Below are 21,350 nucleotides of genomic sequence, written 5' to 3'. Positions count from 1 at the left end.
AAGTCACACTTTCGTCCGAACATGGTGCATACAAATCAAAAGCAGTGCCTTTGACATATGCAAACACACTATCAAACACACACACCTAGTATAGCTCTTTTAACAACATTGGATTTGTTGGGCTGTTGAGATTTGAAGAGCATGACTTCCAATCCAATGTGCAATTTTTTTTGTTTTAACAAATGTTGATGACAGGCCCAGATGCATGCTATCATGGTTAAAACAAATGAACCTTCAGAGACACTACCATCTCCATTCCACTCTTCATTTCATCAATGGTTGATCTAACAAATGAAGCATATTAGAGCTTAGGACTGCCAACTCCTGAACCTGCCCATGATGGTCAATGATTTTGCTTTCGGGGACAAAATGAAAACAAAATCTGAGGCAGGAAAAACTCAGGGAGGATTTGAATATTTGCATCATCTAATCTTCTTCCGACGGCCCAGAACGCTCCACCCCTGTACTCCTCCAGCACCTAGAGCTCTGATACACTAGCTGTATGTACACTTTACAGGCATACTTCTCTACAAAAGAAATTTTCAAGGAAAGCCACTAATGACATTTACACATTCACAACTTTTTCTGCTTTGATTGCGTCTAACGACTTCAATTCAGCCAACAGCTTCTCAGACTCGTAGTGAACAGCTCCGAGCTCACTTCTAAGTTGGGTTAGCTGCACAAGTCGACCAATAATTCTCATCAGTTCTTCGAAATTGGTTAAAATAATTGCCTTTTGCTACAATGAAAGAATGCTTGTCAACTATGTTACTGTATTCAACGTGCATTCTAGCTTTTCTCTCTCTCAAACCCACCCAGACACACACTACTACCTTGCCAACACCATGGTGGTGACGGCTAGCTATTCATACTGTAACTACTCACACACACCAACACTCATACTACCGTGACAACTCCTTAGGGACAAAAACTATTCAAACCCTACAACAAAAAAGATCATGAAGGAACCGTAACTACTAATTTCAGCCTTTCAGGGGATTGGTTCCGACACATCATTTTATTTCATCCAAGGGTCAATAAGAATCAACTGAATAGTAGTGCATTACCTTGAGATTAAGTTCTTCATTCTTCTTCTCATATTCCAGGCATCTGAACAGAAAACATGTATATTAACTTTTTGCACAACAAGAAAACAACAAACAAATGGAAACTGCAACTATGGCTCTTGGCCCAGACAACATCCTAGAAGTTGGGGGCTCCTAGGATATGGCACTATTGCCGCTTTCTATTTGCAACATGCCACTTTATAATGGTTTCAATTCTACAAATGTTGGTGTACTTGTTTATTACGGGCCTAAAAGTATCGCTTGTTTAAACAGTTAAACCATGAAAGTTAAGAGTCATGACGTTGAAAAAAAATAGATTTCTAAGAACATAACCAAACGTCGATCAAGGCAATCCAAACTTTCATACGATCCACTTCAGCTACAGCCTACAAGGGGAAGGGGAAAGTTGCTGAATATGCACTAATTCTGAATTTCTTCTTAAAACTCACTTGGCATGAAGTTTCCTGTTTTCCTGCATCAAGTTTACAGCCTTTGGATCTTCCAACTGATTTGCAGTATTATGAACAAGCTACCAAAAAAACCAATAATGTTAGAAAAGGTACCAACATGGCTTCAAAAAGAAGTGCTCAAAAGTCAAAAGTGCGTTGTATGCAAAGACGATAACACAAAAGCAAGAATGTTGAAGAAAATGCAATATTCATATTTGACACAGAAGCAAAAGAGTTGCTTTTATGGGAAAATAGTATAACGCATTTCACATTTCTCAAGAAAACCAACAATTAGAATCACCAACACTTGTTTCAGAGGCACAATACATTTTTCATTCGATACACCTCCCATCAGCACTAAATTCAATGCAATTCAAGGCCAATAACAGAAACAGGAAAGGGAAAAGGAGGAAGCGTAATGATATAATTCGTTGATCAAAAATGTGATCAAGATTCAAGATGCCATCATAAGCCAAAAAACGTAAGTGAAATTCATGAGAATGCAGGCTTTGAGTTGTAATGGAACATGGTGGAACTTCAACGTGATTAAAGTACAGTAACCCCAGACCTGTGTTTCATAATGGCAGTCAGCACCATTGGGCCTTTTTACAGCCTGTCTGTCCACCATCTCAAGTTGCACTAAATCATCATGCCCCTTTCTCTTTAAATTTAAACCTGTCATAATGCAAATACACTCTAAGGAAGTCACTAAATAAATTTTTTAAGTTAAATATCATAACGGGTATTTCTGCAAGCGTATTTTATAGGAGGCATCAACAGGTAAGAGTCGAAAAGCTCCACCTAGAGGACCTGCTTTCGTACCATCAGCAGCAGGAAAAACTTGATTCAATGTTACAGGCTTCACTTTCCCACTATGTGGCATACACCGCAATGAATCTTGCCTAGCCACAGGAGCTCGAGGTCTTTTTTGGACTTGGTACCCAATTAGAACACAATGACAATCCCTGCCAGAGTTTGAAAAGGTGCATCAGGTAGTGGTTACATCCCCAAAAAACCATATACAAAATACACATCACAAGGTTATCTGGCTGCCAGACACTGCATGATAACTCAAAGGTCAAAAGTGTTAGCATATCAATTTCCATATTTTTAAACAAATTTATGAAACAGTTACAAAGTTATAGAAAGCATAAAAGACTACTGACATGCCCTGAACCTTAAAGGCTCGGCTCATTTCTGGTTCAGTGGGAAAAACCTTCATGTCATTTTCCAATCTTTGGAAAATATGCAAAAGGTAGTTGGCGCTCATGGCAAGTGTTTAATCATGGTGGTAAATTGTAAGCTGCCTATTGGACCAATTGCTGCAAAAACTTTTAATTAACTTGTTTTTCTTTGAACGAAAACAATCAAAAGTACAAAAATGGACTTCCAATAAACTATTTACGGGGACAAAAGCACACACACATAAAGTTACCAGTATTCTAACGTCATTTCCTTCAGTCGTCCTTCAAGCTTCTGAAAAAGACAAGTTTTCTCAAAATCTTGCTTGTTGTGAGTGGGCTCGACAAAATTTGCCTCCAAAACACCTAAAAGAATATCAAACGATTATTTGAATCTACAGTGGAAAATGGAATAAGGAAAAAAAAATCAGAGAAGGCAAGAGCTTTGGCAGCTACTGACCAACCACTCCTCTTCCTCGGCTATTTGAGGAGCTTAGAACCTTCCAAAATGGCTGCAAGGGAAGAGAGAAATATTTCAAGCATTTGCAATATCAGCTTGAAGGAAAACGGGAAAAAAAATTAAGCATTCCATGGACCTTCCTACAAGATGGGGCCTTCCACGATTTGTTTGCACTACACTGCTACTCTCTAAATCCTACTTTCCCAATATCCTTTAATGATTTTAATATTTCCTCAAGTCCTTAGCTTTTCCTTCTTGGCATAAACTTATAGACCCAGTATACCAAGGTTGTGCCAAACAAATTAATACATATCAAGGAGGAAAAAAGCAACTCACCAACCAAAAAAAATTGTTTTGTACAGAGTAAAAATATATTTCAATACATTCCAGATACACCACCAAGTACATTGCAGAAAATAGTTGTGCAATTAAAATCATGGAAGACACGACAAATTTTATGTATGACAAAATTATAATTTCACTTGAATGAACAAGCACAAATTAGAGATGCTTTACCAGTATTAGACGATTTTTGTGATATACATTGAAACCATGTATGTTGAGATGTGGAGCTTCTTTTAGAAAACCAATTGTAGTTATCACTTGACCCTACAAGAAAGCAAAAAGTGTTATGGCACAAGCAACTATCAGCAAACTAAACTCAGAAAAGATGAGGAACAAGATACACAATCATCACCAAGACACATGATATAATTCACGCATATAACCTTTAGTAGGGTGCACAAAGAAAAACTGAAAAGCAACATACAGGGTTATAAACTATCCTCTGACCTAAAACCACAAGAGCATCAAAGAAAAATTCCCCAACAAAGTCCTAATACCACCATCAATGCATACATAAATTCAAGAATATACACATGAAATAGCAGAGTCATATTAAGAGCTTCCACATACGATTTTACCACTTAAACCAGCATTTTCAATAACTAAAGTCGTCCTCAAACACCCTGTCCATTTAGTCCATTGTCAATCTGACTCTTACTTTTTTCAGAGGAACAACTGGCACACAACGCTAAAAATATAATGTCTTGCACAAAAAATAATTTCCAAATTAAAAAACCCCTTTATGGAATATCAAATGACCATGTTAAAGGCTGCAGTTCAACTTATGCTCCAGCTATATTTGTATAAATATAGAAATTACAAAATAAGACATGTTACCACTAATTATACTTATAATTTATGCCATCCTAGTGCAAAAATTAAAAGAAAAAGGGTCTCCAATTCAACTTTCATTGACAGAATCATAGAAATGAGCTTTCCCAGCACTATTTTAATGCCAACAAACTTAAGATGGAACTCAGTATTGGCAGGGACCAATATCTGATAAAATGGTAGAACTCCTGGATTGATTCCCCCCCGCCCAACACCATCACCAAGGAAAAAAAAATGAAAATGTAATGGCTCACAATTGGTGAATGGCCCTTTTGCTATTCCAGAATGGATGAATAAGCCATAACCGAGAAGTTCAACTGTTGCAGGCAAAGGATGTTAAAATGTTTGCTTGTGTTTTACGATCTATTCATACTCATAAATGAATCTTCTACTCGCTCTATGTAGCAGGCAGGTATAAATTCATGTAACAGTTCAGCATCCAAAATTCAATTTAAAGACTTGGACTAAATTCTCGGTGTACGCTATTAAAAAATTGAACCATCCTCGAAGTGCTGGTCAAAGCCATTAGACTTGAACAGGAATTTAGACCAGTTGCCATTCCAATGGGATGCAACTTACGACATCAAACATGAGGTTCATACGAATCAATATTATTCAACAAAATTGAGATGATAACCAAACGAAGAAAGCAACCTCTAAACAGCCACCACTTTGAGGTTTATACAAGATGCATTCTGGATATTTGAGATCTTTGGCAATGCTATGATGCTCAACGACTTGCCCTCGTAATATTATGCTGAAACTTTCGGGTATGTGCAGATACAAGATGGATAAGTATACCTGTGAACAACGAGTTAGCTAAACAAAGCAAAAAGTATCTGCATAAAAATTTTCTGTAAACAAATTGCCTAACATTAACTTACACGGAGAGAATAATGATACCGGTTAGCAATGTGCCCTTGATTTACTTTACTCCAAGGGGTTGTCTCAACCTTTTTTATAATACCACCAAGACGAATATCCTGAAATCAGAGAGTCAGAAGAAGCCATGCATAATTACATTAGAATAGAAATAGAAAAAGGGAAGTGGGAGAAGCAAGTAGGGTAAAAGAAACTTTGACCTCAAGATCAGTATCAAAGTCTAGCTCCATGTTCCCCTCATCACCAAACCATAAATTGTAGATGATAACTTTTGTGCCATGAGGTCCAATGTCATCAAACTGCCATGAGATTGGCCACATATGATATTGAGAGAAGTCAGAGAACGAAATAGAGAACTATTCAAGGCCACAAGAAAGAGTGAAAAAGGTATGAAACTACGTAAGACCAAAAGGCATCTTTTCTCACAATAAAATGAAAGCGCATAAGATAATGATTCCAGTATAAATGTCGAGTAATTCAAGCACGTCAATCCCAAAAACTAAGGATGGGTAACCTTGCCATCTTAGAGGGTGAAACCTCTTAGCCTACACCAAAAACTTGGGACTAAAGATTCCAGCTGAAAAGGATGAGTATTTCATTGGTAGGGATGATTAACCATGTCTGTGTAAAAATAGAATCATCTATGCGATGTTTTAACTTTAGGGTAAAGGATACTTTTGGTCCCTCACAAATGGGCTGTGTAACAACTCAGTCCCTCACGTTCCAAACGTAACAATTAGGTCATTGGTCGTTGTAGATTGTAACTCGGTCAGATTTGGAACAAATCCGGTCAATCAATTTGCTGACCTGTCACGTTGACCTAACATATACCATCAAAATCATCTTACGTGGCATCAAAAAGTTTTTAAAAAAACCTTTTTTAATTAACATTTGCATACGTGGAAATTTTGTGAAAATTTTTTATTTGAAAATTGCACATGGCACTTTATGAAAAGTAAACAAATTGTAAAAAAACCTAATTTTCTTTAACTATTGGTCTCTCAGCATGTTGACGGATTTGTCCCAAATCTGACGAGTTACATTCTACAAAGACCAATGACCTAATTGTTACGTTTGGAACGTGAGGGACTGAGTTGTTACACAGCCCATCTGTGAGGGACCAAAAGTATCCTTTACCCTTTAACTTTGCATAGGAAATCTATTACACTTGTCAGAATGAACATTGCCGTATTTTTGGCAAGCAATTGGAAGTTGTCCAAATCAAATACAAATTTGATCTAGTTGCTCAATTTTGATGTTGAACAAAGATTGGCATAAATAAAGATCACCAGAATTCCATCTCCACTTTAAACCACGATCTCTGGGAGTCCACACTAAGTTTTCAAGCGTATAATCATCATATACATTACATCTACATTGTGAATATTCTATGCTTTCAGGTTTAACTTATGTGGACATTGGACAAAGCACAGTTTGTATCCAGCAAAGATTTTCTGTGCACACTCCCATTCTATGCACAAAAAAGAAATATACCTTCTGGTATAAATTCAAGAGTGTCAGCTTATAGAGCAGTTGATTGCTTCCCACAAAGAACGAAAATAACTAAAAGAAAAACTCAAACTACTAAAAAATATGATGGAAACATGGAATGAGTCTAACTAAGGAAGAAACATTGGCACCAGTCCACATATATCTTAAATTAAAGAGACATGAACAATATAATCCAGAATGAAGAATGGCGGCAAGGAATGAGCTTACCTGCTTCAGAAGCTCCAATTCTGTTGAATAAGGAGACCACTGCAACAGCATAGAAAGATTAGACATAAAATGCTCTTTACCAAACCGGGTTGACATTTCCAACATGCCACTAGCCTCATTAAACTCGTAATCCACCTGCACATGAAACAATAACATGAGGTACGTTTTCACAATAGTAAAACCAGTGCAATTGTAAATTACATAGACAAGCAGACAAGCAGTGGTTTAACCCTTAGACCAGACAAAACACTTGATTTTTCTTCCATAAGATATTATTCCATACAATAAGGGACACAGAGAAGCACAAACAGCCAAGCAATTTTGTTCTACACATCCCCTCACATTAACCCTAAGAAGTCAACATGTACTAGTTTGCGCCAAGTGCCAACACCCCACAAAGCAAAATAAAAAGTGTGGGAAAGGACCCACATTTCCTTGCAAAAAGCCAGTGCGAAACAAGATGATAATCCACTAAACTCCCATGAAAATGATAGGTCCCATCGACAGAGTTTTCTACTTTTCTTCTAAAACTGTGTAGTGGTAAAAAACATGATACAACGTACTCATATAATCCATTTCTAGATCATCAAAGGCTCTAATGAGGCGTGCCATACAAAGTAATGCTCTTGCTAAACTCCATGGAAGTTTCAATTGAATAAAGCTTACATGCTTCACTCATTCTCAACACATAAACCACACCATCCCACATAAACCAAGTTGTATTGCACCTCGAGATTACCTTCACTCCAACACATGGTTCGTCAAGATGGTAATTCTAGCATGGAAGTGCCTACTTTATCCAGTGATAGAATGAGATCTATTTCTGAGCAAATCAAAGAGTATACAGACCAGAAGCACAGAAAATATATTGGAAACCTAAAATCCTTGGTAGGAAAATGAGGACTCACCATTGGCACTACTATTCGGTCATGTCCTGCTCGAGTCAAAAAAGTGTAAGAGAGGAGACCGATGCTTTGAGTCAATGTCCTATCCACGCAATACAGGAAATTGTGAGAAATTTAAACACAAAACTAAGTACTACAAATCACTGATACATAAAGATATAGGAAAATTTTCTGATATTTTCAAAGCATATGTATACAGGAATATATAGAGTGCAGAATAGGCTTAGAAAAATCAAGCATTTATGCATGTATATAGGAGGTCCATCAGTGACAACCAGTGGTGTAAACTGTAAAACGAACAGTCAAAATGGCAACTAAAGAGTAATAGTGAGATGTCAAGGTAGTAAAAAATTGCAGGCTGGAGTCAAACCTATTGTCCAAGCGGCGGCTGAACACAATGACATCTGCCCCAAGTCTCATGGAACTGGTCTTGAAGCCGTTACCATCTAGAAGGGCAGAAGTTAACCAATAAATAAACCTCAGGAGGGGATGAAATTTCTATGGATTTGTGTAAGTCATAAGATACACACATTGTCCGATTGCAGATTTGGATTTCTTATCTGAAAATCCAAAACTCATACAACGTCGTATTGCTTCAGGGTCCATTCCACTGCCATCATCTAGTAGAGAAATATCAAGTTTAAAGAGCACAAGAGTAAGGTTATGACGATATAAATAAAAGTCCAATAATGATAAAGAAACCAAAATTTATATTGACAAATCGCTCATCATATTATGCTTAATAACGGTCAGGTACCTTGAATTAACAGCATGGGGCTTCCATCCCTTGGATTGGAGGTTTTATCTACAAGGACAAAAGTGGCCCCATTTTGGATCTATCCAATTACAGAAAAGGCAAAAAAATAAATAAAAGGAATGAATGTGAATGAATAGTAAGTCACCACACAACAGCTTATATAAATCAGTTGAAGAATCACCTCATCAACTGCATTATCGAGTAGTTCAGCTATTGCTGCGAACAAGGTAGTTGTAAGTGCAAAATGCAGTTAGCTATGTTCATCAATAAATAACAAAAAAGAAAATAAGCAAAAAAAAAATAAAGCAGGTGGCTTACCACCAAAGGCCCACTTATGTGAAGTGGCATTTGAGTGAAGGAACATGGGGTGGACGTGAACACTATTTTTCCCATCTGTTATGTTTAGAAAAAACATATATTTCAGATAATAACAGGTGAAGAATCTAGTAATCTACAAAACTCTCCACAATTATAAGGCTCCATTTGGAGCTTCGTATAGGATAGTGTTTCTTTGTATAGTATAGTTTATATAATGTATAAGCTATACATGGTATAACTTAGGGATAGTGACTATCCTTTTCAGTGTTCAGGTTTCTTATATATAAGGATGTATAGTATGATAATTATACTAACCTTGGTTGAATATAATTACACGAAGTTCTAGATGGTATAAGTTTATATGGCATTTTGATGTATTACTTCATAGTGGATAGTATTATACTATCAAAGAAATCAAAGCTAGTCACTAAATTTTGTCATAGGACCTGTTATTCAGACGATTGCATAAGTAAATCACCAAATTAAACAAATTCCAAACAGATCACCCTTGAGAAACAAAACCTAAGATGTTGTGGCTTCATACTTTGAAGTGTGATCTTGGAAACAAGCCCATCGTCGTAGTTCCCAGCTTTCCAGAATTGTCGACAAAGTGGTGCCGGACATATAGATGATGTGGAACAAACACCTGTATCATCCACAGGAGATTGGCCCTGCTCCAATACACTAGAGCTACTTTGACCAGTACTCAAGACATTTGAGCTTCTATTTTCTTCAGATTCTTGTCTTCTAGATTGGTTCTTGAACTTCTGGTGTTCATTTAGTCCAGGTTTCCAACAGTCACTTTGTTGCATCATGTTTCCAATAAAATCTGACTCCAATTTAACAGCTTCCATGTTTTCAAAAGTCGTCATCACTACAAAAGTTGCAAACATTGTAAATATTTTTGCTTTTTCTACAGGCAATAAATCTATAGAAAAGGAAAATAAAAGCCACACCCCTTCGGCAAAAGACAAAAAGTGAGGGGGAGGTGGGGGGGAGCAAGAGGGAGAGGGAAATCAAAACAAAGAATCATAAGCAAGCTCTCAAGGAAAGGAGTCAGAAAATTGCAAGTGCACAACATCAACTTAAAGCGTAGAAGGAGAGAGCCGATCTTTCAGATCCAATAAGGTTAGAACACCAAACATAACATATTCTAAATGCCATCACTGGAAATCATCCATAACAAAAGCGCATGACCACATGGCTCACATCCTCCCATTCCTATGCTTTTTGCAGCTTTCTTTAACAAGCGCTTTTGCTACTGGAGAAGGCATAATTGAAGGTGCTGAACTTCCACCAAACATAACATATTCATATACTTAGCTCCCATGCAACCAACCACATACCATTAAATTATAGACCTGTCCAGCATTTAGAGACATTATACAAACACCAGATACAAATAATCTTCCTAAGCTGAATAAGTTCTTCACTGCTCATGGAACTGCAGCTCAAAATACATTAAGGCCACCTTGGGAAATGAGATTGCGAAAGAGTATACCATTTAGGAAATGAGCTTGCGAAAGAGTAAACCAAGAAGGTGATTAGCCTTGTGCACCACATAAACCAATTAAAAAATAATCCAAATCACACTTCTCCCTCTAAAGACCACTCGTATCATGTTAAGCTCACTCGACCAATGTTAGCCGATATCCAGCCAAAGAATCATAAAGACTCAATTTCAATTATGTATGCTCTAACAACATTCGGATTTAATGAAACATTCTCTCCAAATTGTTGATGGGTCATTAAATTGATATTCTATTATAAGCGCATTAGTACCCAATTTTTTGGCTCCTCCCATTTCTCTCGACTATTATGATATGACCAGGTGGATACCCAATCTTGCATCCCCTTCCCTCTCTTGTGGAGGTATTGCTTAAAATTCTAAAATGAAGAAGCCAACACAAATATATCCATCCCTTCTCAAGAACAACATTGAGATATCATAGGGAAAAAACAGACGCGAAGATGTGTCTCCAGATCCTGGGGTATCTTTCCCTCTCTCAAGAACAGTCAGGCTACTTTATCCATGGCAATGATAGAATAGATAACAAGAGTCACGCGTATGGGAAACCTATGATTAATACTCCTTCTTAGGAAGGTATTGGCATATGTCCACTCTCCTTCTCAAGAACAGCCAGCTCAGCTACTTCCTCCCATGGCAATGGTAGAAGGAATAGCAACAGTTGTGCACATGTGATGATGGGAAACTAAGGAATAGTATTCCTCAATGACAAGAGACAAGTAATTTAACAATTATTACAGCACAGCTAGACACACCCTCCCAGAACATAGTAAAAGCTTCATGGTCACCCCATCAGGAGGAAATGAAGTGTTCTGGGGCTGAAGGCAATCCTGCATAATATGTTATTTGATAGTGCAGAAACTCTCTCACAACAGTTCCCAGCTCCTTGATTTCATATGCTGGTGGACTCAGCAAAGAGAGTTAGAAACATTTCACTGCATATGTCCTAACTAAAGCACCCACCCTGCATACTATTCGCTTTCCAATTCAAGTGATTCAGTCCATGTAACGCATGATTCCTACAATGAATCAGATGACAGTCGATTCATGGGATTCTGATCAAATGGCTTACATTTACTCTTTGTTTTCTTCCAACTATCTTCATCCAAAAAAAAACAAAATTTAAATTGCTAACGGTTATATATTACCTGTTTCTGGTAAGGGTTCCATTTCTACAAGACTATAACACAAACTACGTAGGGTGTACACAAAGAAGACCGCGAGCAAGCCATCGCTGCAAGTCATTTGCCAAAACCTTGGCTAGAGCAATATACACCGAGTAAAAATGCCAAACACATACCGTAGCCCTTGTTTCATAAGAGAGTTGAGCCCAGCCTTAATAAAGCTCAGGTCACAGGTCTCCCCTGACAATAAATTTGCTTCCATTTTGTCTTAACAAATATCGCAGTAAGATTATAATCTACATATTATGCATGCTTGATACATCAAAATGATATTAGAAAAGGCCAAGAAGATAACAATTTGCAGAAGCAGTTCTGCAGAAGTTGCCTTACAAGTGCCTGTTGATAAACTCAAGCTGAAGTTTCGAAAACACCCAGAATCATATGAAGATACCTGGATTAATCACACCTTTTCCCCTGTCTATAAGCTGAAGTTTCAACAATGGTTTTTACTAAAATAATTTTTTAGCATGGTTCCCCATAACAACCCAACATTCCATAGCATACATCACTGCTAGATGTATAGCAGATCTGTATAATTCATCTTTTAGCTCCACGGATTTCCACTGGTTAAACAAGTCACTGATGCATTCCTCCACTTTATCTAACTAGCTTTTATTCAACCGTATAGTTCCTCAACAACGAATACTTCATTCTGAATTATTGACACACTGTATCAGAAAGAACCAGCCTTCATTTCACACTAATCCTCTTCTATTATTCAATCCTTATAAATTTACACTTCATATCCTATTTAGTCCTAGTCTAAAGCCTTTAGGTTCCATGATATGGCTCCATGACTCCAACTTTGAACAAGTTCTTATTATAGCCTTTGACACTAAGAAAGTATCATTTCCAAACCACAAACCATGAGACATCATCCAAAATAGATCTTCTAAGCAAATCCAACACCATAGAAAGAATGAGGTTCAATGTTGATCCTATGTTAACCTATTTTGTAGGAAAGTTCTTCAGAGACATGGATTACTTTAAAAGACACACTCTTCTGAAGTCTCCTTTCCACAAGACAGCCCAATGAGATTTCCTAGAAACGAACATAGTCCAATTGGGTATTTGTACTAACACTTAAAAATCATACCATATCTCCAAAAATGCACGACCTGGCATGTTGTAACGCATATCTCCATGATGTTTTATTAAACAACTCACGTGCACAAGGCTCACGCAGTGGGCCGGGTCAAAGACAGGCAGGATGTACCCAAACTTTACGCTCATATGATATGTGGGGAGGTTGTTTTCAAGAATTGAACCTATGACCTCCTTTCTACAAGACACCTAATGAGGTTTCCTAGAAACATGGTCCAATTGGGTAATTGTATTAACACTTCAAGATCATTTCACATCTCCAAAAATGCACGACCTAGCATTTGGTAACGCATATCTCCATAATATTTTATTAATTAACTCACGTGCACAAGGCTTCCGTTGTGGGGGCGGGGTCGGGGACATACACAATATACATAGACTTTACCCTATATAATATGTGGAGGCTATTTCTAGGAATTGAACATGTGACCTCTAGGTTGGACCCCTACAACACTACCACTGGGCCACATGTTCGCATATCTCCACAATCATTACCTAATAATGAACCCCCAGAAATCCTCAAATTGCCAATGTCGAGAGCTGATGCTGAAAAGGAGAATACCATACTGAAATCCACCAAATGGAGCTTGTACTTATCCCGTTAGAAAATGTCATTGTAGTTATCAACTAGGACATCAAATCAGTGTTGTTAAAAGCGAGAGGCACACAAAGGCGCACGTCGCACGACCATCAAAATGCCCAAGGCGCATGCCTAGGTGCTCTCCCGAGTGAAGCTAGGTGCAATTTTTCTTTAATAAAGGATAAGTATATGATAAATCTTAAAAATCCTCTAGGTCCTTCTCCATCTCATTTTGTTCTTCTTCATAAGCCTCCATCTCATCCTCTTCCACATAATCATCATCTTCCTCTTCAACTACCACTCTACTACTTGAAGTTGATGATGCCACTTCAATTGTCATTGTTCTCATTTCCAATCTTGTTGCACGCCTAGTATTTATGATTGCTTCTCCAACTCCTGATGCTCTTGCCATATCACCACATGTCAAATCAACATTAGCAAAAACCAATTCATCCTCCGCATTTGAGGTATTTCTTGTGCTACACTATCTTCATCAAACTATTGGAACATACCCACACAAACGTCCCACATTGAACAAAAAGTGGAGTAATTGAGTGGTTTATAATACATGTAATTGAACCTAGACTCATGAGCTTAAACTTTTGAGTTGGAGGGTTCCAAGCTTGTAGTATGGCCCAATTTGCCCAAGTGTGTGGGCTTGACCTTAGATCCATATTTTCAACATGGTATCGGAGTTGGGCACGTTTGAGAGTGTTGGAGTTGGGTTTCCTAGTTTACTTTTATGTTTTAAGTGATGGGGTATATTATATATGTAAGGGTTTTAGACTCATGTTTGTATGACTAACATAGTTTTCAAAGGCGATAGGTGCTCTCAAGGCGCAAAGGGCCTTCTATCGCCCAGGCACAAAATGCACTTAAAGAGCACCCCCGAACAAAGCAAGGCGCAAAAATAAAAATAAAAATAATTCGAATAAATAGAAAGGGCTTGGAATAATAACCTAAATGAGAAATTCAAGAACACTTGGACTTAGCCTAAGTAAAGAAGACAGAGGCCCAATAGTAAACTAAGCCCAAAATGATTAAGTCCAATGAAGATCCACGTTCAATGAAGACCACGTTCAAAAGAAGACCCATGTTAGGGCACTGACAGGCAGAGAAAGGAAGAAACCAACATGAAACTTCTAGATCACAGTAGAGGCGCAGAGCTGAGAGAGAAGACCCACATCAGAGACATGTTCAAGACTCCATGGAAGATCACAGCAGCTCCTCTCATCTTAACATTAATGCCCCTAAAGTCATCAGGCGCCGCGCCTGTGCGCCTAGCGCTTGATGACAGACGCTCGCCTAGGCATCGCCTTGCTCTTGATCCAGGCACAGAGGGTGCGCCTCGCTGCTCCTGTGCACCTAGGCGTGCGCTTTTGACAACTATGATGACTAAGAGAATATAAACTCAATTTTTCCAATAAATCACCCTTTCTCTACGCCTCTTTCTTACCTATTACTATTTTGAATTCAACTAAAACAATTTGCCATGAGTTGCTTCCTTTTGTGACTTTCTCTCTTTCACATACCTCTCCAATTTTAGTTTAACTTCTATGGGGCATCTTTTACATGACAAGGCATTTCCACAGTTTCCAATTTGGTGTTGTTTTGCCAGATAAATTCCTCCTTTGGTTGTCTTCCAACATAAATTGCAAGTTGCACTATTAGTATTCCTAAGATTCTTCAAGTAATTATTCTTCAAAGTTAGATCTCTCTTCATATTACATCCAGATGATGCCCTTGCCATGATACTTATTTCACTCGCCATCATCCTATGAAAATGAAAAGAAAGTATAAGTGAGTAGTATTAGAAATAAAAAAAATAGAGAGTGAGGGGCACTTACGAGGAGGGAGACAAGTCAATGGAGAGACGACAGGGAGAGACGAGCCGACGGAGCAATGACGGAGAGAGACAAGTCGATGGAGAAAGACGAGGCAGCAGAGGAGTAGACACGAGGCAATAAAGGAGTAGACACGAGGTAACAGAGGAGAAGACTCGAGGCAACAGAGGAGAAGAGAAGAATAGACGAGATAATAGAGATCTAGGGCTTAATCTTTTACCCTTAAAATATCTTCAAAACAAAGATAACTTTTACCTTTCTCGCTGGGGCACGCACCCTATACCAAGTTTAAGGCACGCGCATAGGCCATGCGTAGTTGAAGGCCAACGTCTCAGGCAAGGCGAGGTGCCCAGGCCTCACCTCGCCTAACGCGAACCCCAGCGCATTTTGACAACGTTGTATCAAATAACTAGGCAAACCTGAAAATACTCTCTCTATCAATGTTAGCCGCAAACTATAAAGGTTGTTAAACAACTTTAGTGCACAAGGCTCCCGCAAGAGGCTGGGGCGAAGACAGCCGAACAGGTAGAATGTATGCAGCCTTGCCCCCACGCACTGTTAGCTGCAATATATATAAAAGGAAAATCTCCTTCTAACCTATAATCAACATAAAAAAGCCTTTATTCCATACATTTAAAATCCACTAGCAAAGTTAAATTAACTCCTCACAATGGATTCTCTTCACCACTCAGTCATATCCAACTATGGCAAAAAATAACAAATTCTATTACGCATAATCTCTTCAATGCAAATCACCCATCCTACAAGAAAAGCTTAAGATACTAGCAAACCACTAGTTTCGATTAAACACAAAGGACACAAGATGTGACACAAATAAAAAATCTTACGATTTATAGCTAGCCCTATATCTAAGAAGCACGGACACAGACACGGGACACGACACGGACACGGGAGTTTCGAAATTTTCAGGACACGGACACGGCAAGGACACGGATACATAAATATATATAAAATATGTCATATATTAGAAAGGAAGTCGGAGGAGAGAGACTCGCCCTGTTGCTCTTTCTAAATTGAGTTGTGTGAGACTGAAGAATTTAGTTGTCTAAGGCACTGCTGCTCTTTCTAAATCGAGTTATGTGAGACTGGACATTAGACAACTAGACATGGGTCAGGTATGTGCTATGTAGTATGTAGACATGGGCCAGGTATGCACTGTGTAGACTGTAGACATGGGTCAAGTCTGTAGACCAACTTAAGTTACTTAATCAATATGAGAAATGGGCCAGATCTGTAGACAAATTAAGGCCCATTTTTTCTTTTTTCAACTTAAACTGTGTCCCAACAGTGTCCACTTTCAAAAAATTCGAAAAAAAATAGGACACAGCACGAACACTTGTCCGACACGTGTTCGTGCCGTGTCCAGGCAGTGTCAGTGTCCGACACCGGGACGTCTTCATTTTAGAAGTGTCCATGCTTCCTAGCCCTATATTTTCCCAGCCCTCTCAAGTAAAACCATCCCAAAGAAAAATCCTAGATACTAGTAAAAAAACAATCACAAGAAAACCACAAGTATTAATTAAGCACACCAAATGAGATTCAAACCCAATATTGTCCAACGACTCAGCCCTCGGGAGAGGCCGAGTTAGTCAAGAATGAATATTTCTAGATGGAAAACCCAAGTTAGACCCGCCACATTAAGACTATGCGTCTAATCATCTACCAAAACAAACTATGAGACTAATCAATGTATTTGGGGAGAGTTGGCGATCCAGTACTCAATAATTTATGTAGAGCCAAAGAGAAGCAATTACCTCGTTAAAAAAAAACCCAAGATCTTCCGATTTATAGCTCACCCAGATTTCCTCTCTCTACAGTGAGCTACCATTGTGCAGGTTAACTAGCAACAAATTCACTTCCTCTAAACTAATGATTGATCATTGTTTAAGAGTAGTCTCAAATTAGTTCATTTAAGAGAGTAAGGTCCAAAAAATGTATAATTTTGAGGAATATTATTATAACCTTGAATACTAACACGTCTCACGAAAATCATTCACCATATCAATTTTTTTTAAAAAAATGAAATAGTTCTTTAGCTTCTTATATATTATGCTAATCATTCTCTTTTCACTAAAGTCATCACCATCAAAGCCTTATAAGGCTAATTCTAAAGCAACATGGAATTGATTCTATAAGATCTAGTGGAAATCAACCACGTGAACTCTTACACCATTTCATTTTAATCTACGACTACACTTTATATTAAATTATTAATCTCATTGTGCCCACATCTTTTATTATCGATTGTAACGAGATATATCCAATTCGTGTGCTTAGCATCCTAGCGCACTTGGATCGAACACAAAGTAAATTAAAAAGACTCAATGTCTATGAACGTAGAAAATATAAAATATATGAGATTCGCCAATTTGAATTTAAAATGAAATTTATTGTTACGTTATCCATAGCGATTTATGCAAAAGCCGCAAAACGAGACTTCATTTTACTTGAACCACCTAAGTTTCCTTTGTTTATCATAGGACATGTCTCCTTCCAAGATTCATTGACTAAAACCTTTCCATTCTATGAGCTTAACATAGATCCAGATACCCAGCCAACTCAACCCATAATGAATGAAACTTGGGGGTGCAGTAACCATTTGCATTTATTTTATTTTTTAACATGAAATTTAAACCAGTTAAACCTTCACTTAACCAAAATTTTCTCAGCAGTCAAGCAAAACGCAAAACTCAGATCTTCTCTAATAGATAATTGTATGCAAATTAAAACCAAGACCAAATGTAACCTTATAAGAATGGACAGGCTCCGGATGCCTTAATCCAATGGGCAATGGGTACCGCCTGCAGCCGCTTAAGATCTCAACCGGGTTGCAGTTGTGCGTGAGAGTAACATACCACGAGATGTAGGAAGAGCAGCGCTACTGACCTGGTGCGGCAGCAAGGTAGCATTAGAGATCTGGAAAGGAAGTTCAAAAGTTAGGGTTTTTTCATTGATTATACTTTTTATATGAAGTATGAGCCGTCATCCAATAACAAAAGTAATTACTATGGTTTTTTTATTGATTACACTTTTTAATATGAAGATATAATAGTTGTCATTTAAAAAATTATTGGTTATTTTTATTTTATAAATATATATATATACAATATTTGATTTTTAAATTTAATTTTAAGTTTTTTAGTGTAGTGATTGTAATCCATTAGAATTTATAATTACTTTAGCCTTTTAAAAAAAAATTATGTCATTAAAAGTGGAGGGTGAAAAGAAACATCGAAGGGTTTAAAAGAATATTTAAAATGATTTTTGGGTCAAAAGTATAAAAATGTGAGAATAATAGGATTTAAAAAAATGAGTCATGTTTTGAAAACCGGACCGGCCCTTGAACCGGAAAACTCTCCGGTTCACGGTTTAAAAAGTAAATCGGTGCCAAAACCGGGTTTGACAGACCGGTTTAATCAAATTTATCGAACTGGGTAAATATCCGGTCCGGTTTTCAAAACCCTGAAAATGAGCAAGGGTAAAGGCATTAGATTAGAGCTTCACCAGAGGCTCACATTTCACAAAAGGTCTCATCTCTCTCGACTTACTCTAACACATACAGCAGCTCCATTCCGACGAAACTCCGACGGATTTCATTTATTTTATTCACAAAGGTCTAAGCACACACACTTCATTTACTTAAAAAAAACAAGGAATTGAGGTAAAATCTTTGATTTTAGGGTTAGAGAGTCAAATGGGTCTTCGAGATTTTAATTTCAATGAGAGTTTTTCTTGCCCAATAACTCGAATTATACTCTAATTATGTTTTATTGTTTGGTTCAAGTGTGGGTTTTGAACCAAACCAAAATAAGAGTTGATTTTCTTAGTTGGTTGGTTGGTAAATACAGGCTTGAAGGTAAGATTCTCTATGCATGTCCCTAACTTCAGGTCATGGATTCTAGTCTCACCTCCTTCTGAATATTTATAAGGAGGTGCGTGGGCTTAGTCTGTCCCTGCGTGGGCTTGGTTTGTGCCTCCTTCGTGGAGCCTGTTGACACCTGTACTTTCTTAGGCTTGATCTGATGGTGTGTCATATATTATATTTGTACCTGTACTCAAAAAAGAAAAGTTTGGGTTGGTATGAGAAATAATATATGGTGGGATTGGGATGTTTAACCTTGAGTATTAGACCATCCGCAATAAATACTCTTAACATATTCTCAATTTATAGTAAAAGTACACTTTCCACAGATTTACAATTTCTCTGTGATTATTTAAAATCAATTCCTTTTATAACTATGATCTGGTGACTTGTATGGCTATCAATTGAGCAGGTAACTTGTGACTACCAATTATACAGGTGACTTGTGACTACCAATTATCCAGGAGACTTGTGGCTACCAATTGTGCAGGTGATTGTATGGCTACTAAATGATTTTTGAGTTATGTGTCTGCAATTTAGTTGTTGATTGTTGTAAGAAAAAATATATATAAACAATGCACTTGTATAACATTTTTATAACTCAAAATCAACATTTCTATTACAATTTTGCATAGCAATGGATTTCTTTCTAAGGCGCATGAATAGAAGGAGCACCAACACCGAACCCTCTAATGATGATGTAGAGGAAACATTAGTCATAGGGTTAGCTTTGGAGGCCAGAGGATCGTCTTCAAATAATCCTTCTAGATTAAAAGCACTGGAATTGAAGAGCACTCACAGAGGAAGAGAACCCTAAATTTGTTGAAGTTGTGGAGATGTTGGAATCAGATAGAGAAAGAGAGAGTGAAATACACCTGTGAGAGCACATGCTGACATGAAATGATGAAGAAAGATCAAAGAAGAAAATCAAATTAAAACTTGCCTTATAGTCAGAGCCAAAAAGAGGGTCGGAACAACAAAAGGCAACTGAAAAGTTGAGAGACAGACGGTGAGATGAGAGGAAAACCAGGGGTGAGCGGTGCAAGTCACCAGTGAGATGAGAGGTAACCGGGGTGGGGGCGATGAGAGGCAAGGGTGGTGTTTCGTTGCTGCGTGAGGAGAGGTTTTGAGAGAATGAGAGAAAAGACGACAAAAAAGAAAGTAAAAAATAGACAAAAGTAATAAATAGTTTGAATAAAATATTGATCCAGTTTTGGTACAGTAAAACTAAGGATCTATCGTATTACTGCATAGGACGCAGTTGCCCAGTATTGACTACCGTATCTGGTGAAGTGAATTTTTTTTGTCAAAAATTATAAATAATACTTTAAATTTACAGTTTTTTTTTTGTATCTGATGGAGGACTGCTCTTAAGGTAGAATGTAAATTTATGGGAAATGGGTTAAATTGTGGATTATGACATTTGAGATGTAAATGGATTAGTATTCATACATATATATGTATATGTGTGTACATGGAAACTAAATAGAGTTTATTTCATCAAATAGGTTAGTGGATTCACTTGGAGTATATACTGTGTTTGTGGTAAGGATTTTTCTATATTTTTGTTGAAATCTTCAAACTTTAGAAAAAGATTTTACATATTTCTCCCATCGAAAATCACATTTATTTGTTTAACTTGGTAAGTTTATTGGGCCACTCTTTTTTTTGTTTCAAAGAGGGCCGAAGTCCTTATTACATATTCTAGTTATTAGTAAATTTGTGATACTTTTTAGACTATGCATTAGGATGTTCTTTAATTATACATATTCTCGTTATTAGTATTCATACATATTCTCACTTATTACTAAATTTGTTGAGTTCTAAAAGGGGCCGAAGCCTCTATTTTGAAGTCTCAATGTCATTTAATTAGAATGTTCTAGCACCTAGTTGATGCATTTATGCTTATTTACGTGGACTATTTTGATTGAATTGAAGACTTTTAGAGCTGAAGGAATTGTTGGCAGGTGACTAAGTGTTTGGACACCCATTTATGCCGTTCGGACACTTCCTTCACAAATCAAGACAAAGCCATTGCAGAAATTGAGAGAGCTTAAGTGTCTGGACACCTTCACTAGTTGTCCAACACCCAAGACAACTGTCCATACACCTTAAAAAGCATAAATGAAGTCTGAGCCTTCACCAAAATTTGATGAAGATCAGTTGTCCGGACACCTCCAAGAGTCATCCGGAAGGCTATCGCGGATCTGCAATTTCTGCACTGATTTTTTATGCGCTTTTTGGGCAAATCTCAATTGTAACTAATGAGGGCACTTGCAATGGTAAAGTATTATTGGGCCAACAAATATGTTG

General features: G+C 37.5%; 1 protein-coding gene across 4 annotated transcripts; it reads right to left on the bottom strand.

Annotated features, from left to right (window-relative positions):
* Positions 1-113: 113 nt before the first annotated feature.
* LOC119986189 (protein MICRORCHIDIA 6-like) lies at positions 114-18,124 on the bottom strand. Of its 4 annotated transcripts, none has more exons than XM_038830747.1 (20): positions 17,922-18,124; positions 9,459-9,788; positions 8,915-8,989; positions 8,778-8,812; positions 8,597-8,675; positions 8,370-8,459; positions 8,210-8,285; positions 7,843-7,921; positions 6,935-7,069; positions 5,416-5,514; positions 5,218-5,316; positions 4,988-5,134; positions 3,674-3,766; positions 3,158-3,209; positions 2,952-3,063; positions 2,318-2,481; positions 2,085-2,191; positions 1,517-1,596; positions 1,068-1,110; positions 114-676 (listed from the first exon to the last, which is right to left on the bottom strand). In XM_038830747.1, the coding sequence occupies exons 2-20, from the start codon at positions 9,784-9,786 to the stop codon at positions 566-568; spliced, it is 2,004 nt and encodes a 667-aa protein (XP_038686675.1). In that variant the 5' UTR covers positions 9,787-9,788; positions 17,922-18,124; the 3' UTR covers positions 114-565. The 4 variants fall into 4 exon arrangements, with proteins under 4 accessions (XP_038686675.1, XP_038686676.1, XP_038686677.1 ...); XM_038830748.1 differs by having other exon boundaries at positions 2,327-2,481; XM_038830749.1 differs by having other exon boundaries at positions 2,339-2,481.
* Between the last annotated feature and the right edge of the window lie 3,226 nt (positions 18,125-21,350).

This window comes from Tripterygium wilfordii, chromosome 19 (assembly GCF_013401445.1).
Source record: "Tripterygium wilfordii isolate XIE 37 chromosome 19, ASM1340144v1, whole genome shotgun sequence".
In the NCBI taxonomy this organism is placed as follows: domain Eukaryota; kingdom Viridiplantae; phylum Streptophyta; class Magnoliopsida; order Celastrales; family Celastraceae; genus Tripterygium; species Tripterygium wilfordii.
The sequence above is the reverse complement of the archived record's forward strand: the minus strand, read 5'-3'. Positions and strand labels throughout refer to the sequence as shown.